Below are 10,919 nucleotides of genomic sequence, written 5' to 3'. Positions count from 1 at the left end.
ATGAGAGAGAGAGAGAGAGAGAGAGAGACAGAAGTGCAAGTGCAAGTGCCTCTCTCTCTCTCTCTCTCTCTCTCATGGGACTTGCCGGAGGGCCGTGGGAGGGCCGCATTTACATAGAGCAGGGAGGGCTGCTCGAGGGCCGGATTAAACCGGGCCGCGGGCCGCAAATGGCCCGCGGGCCGGACTTTGGACATGTCTGACTTAGAACTTCTGAAGGCAAGCCGTTCCACTGATTAATTGTTCTCATTGTCAAAAAATATCTCCTAGGTTGGTTCTCTCTTTAACATACAGTGAAGAAAAGCAGAACTGTTATGACTGGAAATTTGCTGGAAATATTCTGTCCCCTCCACCTAACACGTGTCACAGAGAAAAACCAATTTGGGAGTCTTTTAATCTGCTTTACTATTCTCTGTTTTTTAATTATGTCATATTTTGAAATGATTGACGTCAGGATCCACTAAGCCAGGGCTTTTCAACCAGTGGTACGGGTACCACCTGTGGTACATTGGCACCTGGCAGGTGGTACGCGACCATCCTAGAAAAGTGGTAGCGGGGGAGGGGAATGAGCTGAACCGGTGGCAGCAACGCACAAGCCTGAGCGAGAGACGGCTGGAGCTGCAGGGCTGTCAGGGCTCAGCGGAAGCGCCAGGATCAGTGCTGCTTTCTAGCTGATTGGCGCTTCTTCGGGGCTGTCAGGGCTCAGCGGAAGCGCCAGGATCAGCGCCAGGATCCAGCTGGAGCTCGGCACTGATCCTGGTGCTTCTGCTGAGCCCTGAAGAAGCATCGATCAGCTGGAATGTTGCAGCATCTCCAGGGTCTTGTGATTTACATTCAGATGCTTGGCAACTGATTCATATTTATGACGGTCACAGTGTCCCAGGGTCATGTGAAGTGACCAAAACCTGCTGCAAAAACCCAGCAGATGGGGGAATAAAAACCAAACACCCCCCCACCCCACCCCTGCTGCCAATCCTCAACAGAAATGCTCACAACAATGAAAACCTCGGACAGGAGGAAGAGCGCCGCCGGGCGGGCAGGCAGGTATCTTGTTGGCTGTGGCTTGGGGGGCACTTTTTTCAGTGCCATTGTAACTTCTAAGAGTCACTAAGTGAACTGTTGTAAGTCGAGGACTACCTGTACTTTATCACTTTTTTCTTTTTTTTTTTGTCATCAAGTTTTTGACACCTTGCTAGGTGGTACTCGGATGTTGCAATATCCTAAAAGTGGTACAATGGGTGAAAAGGTTGAAAAGCCCTGCACTAAGCCACCATGAGCCTCCCTATATGTCAGAATTTTTGATGCCGTAGAAGAGCCATGAGGAAATTTTCTCAATACTATTTTTCCCCCCTCCCTCTCTGATGCCCGACTGTGTTTATGCATTTTTCCTTAAAAAGAAATGTTCAGCATGATGCATTTGATGTTTTCAGAGCTCCTGTATACTGACAGGAGATAGACTGTTGGCCAATATCTCCAACAGATCGAATACTTTTTGGGGAAAAAAATAGGAATGTTCAGAATAGCCAGCTTCCTACTCTGACTAAGTACCGTGTCTCTGAAAACCACAGTTGGTTTTTGAGAAAGCAGCATGAAATTCTGAGCAAATGGGGGAATCCTTCTGTAATTGCACCATAGTGTTTACAGGTATTTATTAGGATCATTATAGCCTGAATTAGAAAAAAATGCTCAGCTGAATTCATTTTGCATGGAAAGCCCGGGCTTGTTTTCAGATCACCGCCTCGATTTTTATTTGTAGCAGTTGATTTCTTACACACTGCTGTGCTCTGTGTGTGTTTGTGTCTATCGAAAAGGTACCTACAGTTTCTGAAGTGCTTAAAAGCCTAGCACGTTGATTGAATAGCAGGGTTTTTAAACAGATGCCAGAGAAAAAACATAGAGAAAAACTTCCAGTTACCTTTTGCCTAAATTGGATATTATTCACCATCCTCTCTTTCTGCCTCTGTTACTTTTTTCTTTTTTTTAAAAAAATTAGGTATAATACAGATTGTCCTCGACTTACGATTTACTTTTGTCCATTATGGTCATAGGTTGTGACTGTCGTAAAGTGCGGGTCACCCACATGACCCACCTTTTTGCAGAAGTCATTAATTGCCATAAAATGTTGATAGAACATGTTAAATTCTAAAGAAAGGAGTTTTGGAAGTGTTACCTTGAGACTAACCCTCTGTTGATACAGTCTTAAAGATCATGAGAAGTGATAATACGCACACAAGTGGGGCCACACTTAGAATACTACATACAGTTCTGGTCACCATGATGCAAGAAAGATGCCGAGACTCTAGAAAGAGTGCAGAGAAGAGCAACGAAGATGATAAAGGGCCTGGGGGGCTAAAACATGTGAAGAACAGTTGCAGGAATTGGGTACGTCTAGTCTATTGAAGAGAAGGTTGAGAGGGGATGTGATAACTGTCTTCTAGTACTTGAGGGGTTGTCACAGAGAAGGGGGGGAGATTGATTTATTCTCCAAAGCTCCAGAGGGCAGGACAAGGAATAATAAGTGGAAGCTTGTTATAAAGAGATCCAATCTAAAACTCAGGAGGAATTTTCTAACAGTGAGAACAATTAATCAGTGGAATAGCTTGCCTCTTAATAGAATAGAATAGAATAGAATAGAATAGAATAGAATAGAAATAGAAATAGAAATAGAAATAGAAATAGAAATAGAAATAGAAATAATAGAGCTGAAAGGGACCTTGGAAGTCTTCTAGTCCAGCCCCCTGCTCAAGCAGGAGGACCTATACCAGTGGTGGCGAACCTATGGCACGTGTTCCAGAGGTGGCACTCAGAGCCCTCTCTATGGGCATGTGCGCCATGTCCCGGAGATGGCAACCGTCCCTCTTCAACCAGCCGCCCGCCAATTCGCAGAGGTCCCACATAGCCGGATGCATCCCAGCACCCATGCACATGCTGGCCTCTATGTGCAGGGAATGATGGTGTCAGGCAGCAGCCGCCCCGGCCCCTGCCTCACCTTGCCCTGTGACAATGGCACCCCCGCGCTGCCTCACCTTACCCTGCAGGATGAGCCTCCTGCCCACCGGCCCACCTACCAGAGACCCCCTGGATCTCCCCCAACCCTGCCCGGCCCCCACAGGTGTCCCTCCCCACAAGCAACATCGAGGTGATCACGCCCACCTTGGCCACACCCACCCAATCTGCCATGACCACCACAGCCACGCCTACCCAATGGTCCACGCCCACCTGGTACCCGGCGATAAATAAGTGGGTTTTGGGTTGCAGTTTGGGCACTCGGTCTCTAAAAGGTTCGCCATCACTGACCTATACTATCACAAACAAGTGACTGTCTAGCCCAGGTGTAGGCAACCTTGGCTCTTTTATGACTCGTGGACTTCAACTCCCAGAATTCCTGAGCCAGCATGGCTCAGCTTGGAAACCTCTCCCTTTCCCCTCAGCATGGCTGGCTCAGGAATTCTGGGAGTTGAAGTCCACGAGTCATAAAAGAGCCAAGGTTGCCTACACTTGGTCTAGCCTCTTCTTAAAGATCTCCAGTGATGGAGCATCCACGATTTCTGGAGGCAAGCTTCTCTCTTTGATCAGTTTCCAACCACTGTTGGATTCTGGGTGCTCCATCACTGAAGGTTTTTGAAAATAGAACTGGACAACCATTTGATCGGGATGTTATACGGTCTCCTGCCTTGAGCAGGGGATTGGACTAGAAGACCTCTGAGGTCCCTTCCAGCCTTATGATGTTACGTTACGTATGTTCTATTCATACTAGAAAATGTGTTCATGTTATGCTTTTTTTTCTCTTATAAACTTTGACGCTTTTTGATAGCGAACGTATCTAATTCTTTTACATTTAAGCCAAAATGTCTGAAGATGCTCAAAGTCAAATCCCAAATTCTAATCTCTCCTTGATAAAAGAATTGCAGATCCAGAGATACTTTAAAAATGATCGGTTATCATTGAGATTTGCTGCTGGAAACAGCTCAGCACCGAAAAACGTTTTCTAATAAGCACATATTCCAACAAGATTTTTTACTTTTTACTTATTATCTCGGCCAAGTAAAGGTCTCGCATATAGCAATGAGCATTTTCTGATTTTCTCTTTGTGGCTGGAATTTTCCTTTGCAGGCCGCTCTTACTCTGCAAGGAAATCTAATTTTCATCTCTGAGTCTCATGTAGCATTTGGCTTTTTCGGGAAGCAAACCTTGGCATTTGAAAAAGTGGAGCAATCTGTCTCTTCCACACTGTCAGAAGTTCCCAGGAGCCTTTATGGAGCTGTCTGCATATGTTCAGAATCGAATTAGAGTCTCCAGCTCATCAACGTGGCTTCAAAATTATTAGCTTTGGAATGATAATGTACTTGACGTTTCGCGTACTTGTTTTCTGGTTTCTGAAACGTTCAATTCCCATTGAGCTGATATTCAAATATTGACAGAAATAATAGTTTAGGGGCTTGGAATCCGTTCCCATTTAGCTTTTCGTTTTCTCCACGTGGGATGAAATGGTCCCAAATATCATTTACGCATAACATTTGCGGGGGGAAAAGCAATTTCAGTGTCGCCGAGGTAATCTTCTTAAAACCTGCCATTTCTAAAGCCAGTTTTAATTTTGAATCCCATGACCTGTTAAATTCAAGGAGATCGGACTGCCAGGCTGCATCTGTCCTTTGCAAGAGCTGGTTCGTAATATGTCTGTACAGTATTGGTAAACAAATTGTCACTCATTAGATCATACCGAACTACCAAAATTTCCAGCTTGGCCATACTTGACCTAGAACTAGAATAGCTTCCTTCCTTCCTTCCTTCCTTCCTTCCTTCCTTCCTTCCTTCCTTCCTTCCTTCCTTCCTTCCTTCCTTCCTTCCTTCCTTCCCTCCCTCCCTCCCTCCCTCCCTCCCTCCTGGTGCAGTGGTTAGAATGCAGTATTGCAGGAAAACTCTGTCCACTGCCAGGAGTTCAATCCTATCCAGCTCAAGGTTGACTCAGCCTTCCATCTTTCTGAAGTCGGTAAAATGAGCACCCAGATTGTTGTTGGCAATATGCTGACTTTGTAAACTGCTTAGAGAGGGCTGTAAAGCACTGTGGAGCGGTATATAAGTCTAAGTGCTATTGCTATGTAGGTATATGCATTATTATTATTATTATTATTATTATTATTATTATTATTATTATTATTATTGGTCATATTTATGCAGTGTATATTGGAGGTGGTTACACTTTGAGAGGTGTATGTACGCAACAACATCTCATTTTAATGTATGCTGATTAATATACATTTAAAGTGACAATAAAGTTATTCTATTCCATTCTATTCTATTCTATTCTATTCTATTCTATTCTATTCCATTCCATTCCATTCCATTCCATTCCATTCCATTCTATTCTATTCCATCCTTTCCTTCTTCCCTCCCTCCCTCCCTCTCTCTCTCCCTCCCTCCCTCCTTCTATTGCTCTAAACCAGGGTTGTCCAGCCACGGCAACTTCAAGACCTGTGGACCAACCTGTGGCGTTGAAGTCCACAGATCTTCAAGTTGCCAAGATTATTCTAAACCAAAGCTATGAATTATTTTGAGATTACCCATGTGCTTACAGGTCTTTTTTAAAAAAAAATATCCTTTCCATGTGGCTCATTGTGATAATGATAACTGTTCTGTCCTTTCAGATGCCAACTAAAATCCACCTTTGAGCCTCATCTTGTTGGGAGCCAGATATTATTCACTGTGTAATGAGTTTAGCAATCAGTTCAGTGAACCGATACCATCTTCTTCTCCCTTTTCTTTCCTCTAAAGGACAAAAAGAGTTATTCCTGCCCTGTGTGTGAGAAATCATTTTCTGAAGACCGACTTATAAAAGCTCATATAAAGACAAACCATCCAGGTAAGAGAAGCCACGCTGATGGGGTCGGATGCGGCGTAACCGTGCAGGCAAGGGCGCCAGCTAAAGAACATTCTGCTGTTATATTATGCCTTATTACTATTAGGCTTTCATTGTTACTGCTGTTATTGTCATTATCATCATGAGGAAGATAATTTTAAAAAAGAAATCCTTTGGGGGGATTAAATTGTGTAGTGTCCCGGCACCTATACTATGAATAGTAATTCGCCAGGCTGAAATCAGCGAGGCAAATCTTTCTTCTAGAATTGAAGATGTAGAGCATATGAGTAGTTAACAATGGCTCCTAAGTGCTTCTATAACCTTTCCCTCTCCTATCTGCTATGCTGCTCAAAGGACTTTTGTTTCCAGCAAACAGTTGGATAGATTTTGGAGGTGCTAGCAGGGAGGGAAGGAAATTGTGACTTGTCAACTTCTGTCTGCAGAGGGATAGTGGGTGTGTGAACATACATCAACTCCTGGCTCACTTCTCAAACTGTTTCAGAGAACTTTCTTCTGGAGAGGACTCTCCTCTCCTCTCTCTCAAGTAGCAATGACCTAAGGCAGGGCTTTTCAACCAGTGGTACGGGTACCACCTGTGGTACATTGGCACCTGGCAGGTGGTACGCGACCATCCTAGAAAAGTGGTAGCGGGGGAGGGGAATGAGCAGCACCGCACAAGCCTGAGCGAGAGATGGCTGGAGTTGCAGGGCTGTCAGGGCTCAGCGGAAGCGCCAGGATCAGTGCCGCTTTCCAGCTGATCAGCGCTTCTTTGGGGCTGTCAGGGCTCAGTGGAAATGCCAGAATCAGCGCCAGGCTCCAGCTGGAGCTCGGCGCTGATCCTGGTGCTTCTGCTGAGCCCTGAAGAAGCACCAATCAGCTGGAAATCAGCACTGATCCTGGCGCTTCTGCTGAGCCCAGAAGAAGCGCCGATCAGCTGGAATGTTGCAGCCTCTCCAGGGTCTTGTGATTTACATTCAGATGCTTGGCAACTGATTCATATTTATGACGGTCACAGTGTCCCAGGGTCATGTGAAGTGACCAAAACCTGCTGCAACCACCCAGCAGACGGAGGGAATAAAAACCAAACACCCCCCCCCACCTCACCTCCGCTGCCAATCCTCAACAGAAATGCTCACAACAATGAAAACCTCAGACAGGAGGAAGAGCGCCACTGGGCGGGCAGGCAGGTGTCTTGCTCGGCTGTGGCTTGGGGGGCACTTTTTTCAGTGCCATTGTAACTTCGAACAGTCACTAAGCGAACTGTTGTAAATCGAGGACTACCTGTACTTCATCACTTTTTTCCTTTTTTTTTTTTTTGGTTATCACGTTTTTGACACCTTGCTAGGCGACTGGTGGTCCTCGGATGTAGCCATATCCTGAAAGTGGTACAATGGGTGAAAAGGTTGAAAAGCCCTGCCCTAAGGAATGGTTTGCAGAGTGAGAATAGAGAGACTTTGAATTAGCCTGTCAGATTTTTAAATCAGCCCAAAATCACTAGGGTCCACTCCTCTGCCTGGTTGAAATGATGACAGAGTAGTAGCCAAAATTGTGGAAACCTTTTGGGAAAGGTGTACAGTAGAAATGCCATCTTTGGTTAAGTTTCCACCAATTTTTCTTCTAATTTCTTTATAACTGTAGCCTTGTTCACTTAATACTACTATTTTACATTGCTTTCTGGGCAACCAGTCAACTCTTTGCACCATGACTTTAATTTTATTACATTTTACAAGCTCACTAAATGAAAGAACACAAAAAAACCCAACCAACTTGATAGCGATCACTTAACACACTGACAAATGTCCTCCTCTCAGCTTCAATACATGAGATCAATCACAGAATCCTACTGTGATCTGATTGGCTCATTGCCAAAACAGGATGACACCCAATTGGCTCTCTAAACACTCTTGCTCATTGGCTACAATCAGATGAAGGAAAGCTCCCTGAGATCAACCTAAGCAAGTTGTGCTTCCTTTTTCTGGTTATTTGGCTATAACTTTTCATAGAATAGAATACAGTACAGATAACTGAACAAACTTTGTTGCATTACATTCTTGATTAAATTATCTTTCCATTGATACGTAATTTTATGGTACTACTCCAAAAGGAAAGTGGTATTATTAGCCATCAAACTTCAAAAATACACTTTTCCCAAAAGATTTCCACAATTTTGGCCACTACTATAGAGCTTAGGATGCAAGTCACCCTTGAATTATTTTTGCTTCAAGTAGCTATAACCAAGTCCATATGGCACACAAAGACATACAGTAGTCCTCAACTTATGACCCTTCTTTTAATGACTCTAGGACAGTGGTGGCGAACCTATGACACGGGTGCCAGAGGCGGCACTCAGAGCCCTCTCTGTGGGCACGTGCGCCGTTGCCCCAGCCCTAGGCCTTCAGCTGGGTTTTATAAAACCTTTTCGCTTTAGGCCTCTGCTGCCGTGTACAAAAAAAAAAGGTTCAATCAATCAGTCAATTTCAACTTCTCGCGGGGAGAAAAAAGATCTTGCAAAGTTGGAACTGATTGATTGAACTTTTTAGTCCCACCCAGTCTGCCGTTACCACCACAGCCACACCCAGCCAATGGGCCACACCCACCTAATGGACCACAATTGGCCACACTCAGCCAATGGGCCACACCCACCCGGCACCCGACGATGCATAAATGGGTTTTGGGTTGCAGTTTGGGCACTCGGTCTCTAAAAGGTTCGCCATCACTGCCCTAGGAAGTTACAATGACACTGAAAAAAGTGGCTTAAAGTCTTTGTGGGAATTTGTGTGCCCCGTATGATCTCCCTGAGATGGAAGGTGCAAGTAGCCCTCAACTTACACTTGCAACTATTCATTTAGTATCTGTTTTCGAAGTTACTGAAAAAGGTACTTAAAAAAGTGTTCTATGACCGTTTTTCACACTTAATGATCACCATTGCAGCATCCCCACCGTCACGTGATCAAAATTCAGAGACTTGACAACTGGTTCCTATTTATGACGGTTGCAGTGTCCCGGAGTCACGTGATCACCTTTTATGACAAGCAAAGTCAGTGGGGGAAGCCAAATTCACTTAACAACCGTGTTAATAACAACTGCAGTGATTCGGTCAGCAGCTTTGACAAGAAAGGTCACAAAATGGGACAAAACTCACTCAGCATCTGTCTTACCACCAGCAGAAATGTTGGGTTCAGTTGTGTTCCTAGTCAAGGATTACCTTGACTTGTAACTGGTTGCTTAGCAACAGACCCCAGACAACCTCCTTATGACCTGCATTCAAAGTATTGAATACAGAGCCCTCTTCCCCATCCCCTCCCGCCACGATCACACCTCCACACACTTAACAACCAGCCTGCAATTATGGCTATTTGCAGCATCCCAGGGTCACGTAACTCTGTGTTACAATGGTTTTGCCCAAAATCCTGCATTTGCTTCCAGGTTTTGGCCAAAGCAGCCCTTAGCAAACCATGGGTTCCCTTAACGCCTGTGCAATTTGCTTAAGAACTGCCACAAAACAGTTCATAAAATGTCACGTGGGCAACCCGATTTATGACTGTCATGACTGTTGGAAGTAAAGTCTTCATCCTGGTTCATCGAAGCCGGGAATAAATAAGCAATATGGCGACTGCTTTGGGAAGATGGTTACAGTTTATTGAAGAAGCAGAAAGATGGTTCTTGCAGGAAAGAGCAGAGGAGACAAGGGGCTGAACACATGGGTAGTAGGTTTTTATACCCTCTCTAGCTTTTTGTTTGGAATAGTTTCCTGTTCCTGTGGCATGAACTTTGAACTGAGTCTGAGTGCTTTTCTGGGCCTTGTATCTGTGGTTTAGTCCTATTATGCCCCAAAAGTCATATCCTGCTTCCCTGGGGCTGGGCTAGTGAGGTATGCAGATTTTAGGTCTTTGTCTTCTGGCTCCAGCTTTCCTGATAGTTTTACATCTGCATTTGTATAGGGCTGGCTCCTGCTGGAGACAAAGAGATTTGGGGGCAGAGAGATTTGGTTTCTGCTTTTAAAAATCCTTTTGAGCAGCGGTTCTCAACCTATGGGTCGCGACCCCATTTGGGGTCGATCGACCATTTCACGGGGGTCGCCAAGCAAGGCTGTCCGCCATTTTTTTCCCCGTTTTCCGGCGGGTGCCTTACCTCCCTTGAGCTGGGCCAGCTGGTGGTCGGCCTGCTCTTTCTCTGCCGCTTGCCAGCTACGCCTCGGCTGGCACAGGGGGCGGAACTACACATGCGCGGCGCTCCCGGGCAGGGAAAGTCCTCGACTTACGACCGGTTTAGTCCTCGACTTACGACCGGTTGGGGGTCGCGGCATTAAAAAGGTTGAGAACCACTGCTTTTGAGGAAAAATATATTTTTCTGCTCTTTTAATATTTCCTTCTCTGGGGCTAACTTCCCTCAGGGCCAAGCTCCATTATAGTTGTAACTCAAGGACTACCTCTCTACGCACCCTTTTAAAAATACAGCCACTTGCTTAACGTTTGGTTATTCTTCCTCACTGAGTCTGAATAATGCATCCTTCTTTTCTGGCAATTATACCATCCCATCTGGGTTTTTAGGCCTTTGGCAGTTGTTAAACAAGCTGTTTGTTTGGAATTCCCAACCCTTCCGGAAATCCTGGGTGAAGCCTTGAACAAATGTTAGCAGCTCTCGGAGACTATTAAAGCTCATAAATATTTGGTTAGTGAAGCTGCCCTGCTTAGGTGTTTACTGTTTGAGAAGGCTTCCTGCGAGAAAACACACACAGACAAAAAAAGCAGTTTCTGCACCAACAGCCCAATCAGTCTCTAATTTGTCACTCAAAGAGCAAGCCCTAGAGAAAACAGCCTAATACACAATGTTGGGAAAACCATCAATTAATGAGGCTCTTTCTTTCACGTTGAAATTTTAGCTGGGGAAAAGTAAACCTACGAAAGGGAGTACTCCTTAAAAGATTCAACAACCAGCCGTCATAACAATCTATATTTTATTGGTTTTTGAAATGTCTTCCCTGAAGGCTAGAACTTACCTTTTTCCTTTCCTTTCCTTTCCTCTCCTGCTTCTTCCATCCTTCCCCAACCCCACCCCACCTCCC

The 10,919-nt window shown here is 45.0% G+C and overlaps 1 protein-coding gene across 1 annotated transcript in view; it reads left to right on the top strand.

Annotated features, from left to right (window-relative positions):
* Positions 1–10,919, top strand: part of ZFAT (zinc finger and AT-hook domain containing) — a 94,525-nt gene that overhangs the window by 23,884 nt on the left and 59,722 nt on the right. Inside the window, exon 5 of the mRNA XM_015826954.1 lies at positions 5,770–5,857. Within this exon, the coding sequence (XP_015682440.1) occupies positions 5,770–5,857 (88 nt within the window). The remainder of the gene's footprint in view (positions 1–5,769; positions 5,858–10,919) is intronic.

Source organism: Protobothrops mucrosquamatus, unplaced genomic scaffold (genome assembly GCF_001527695.2).
Source record: "Protobothrops mucrosquamatus isolate PMUCROS unplaced genomic scaffold, P.Mucros_1.0 scaffold3404, whole genome shotgun sequence".
Lineage (NCBI taxonomy): Eukaryota > Metazoa > Chordata > Lepidosauria > Squamata > Viperidae > Protobothrops > Protobothrops mucrosquamatus.
This window is presented reverse-complemented; position numbering and strand designations above follow the sequence as displayed.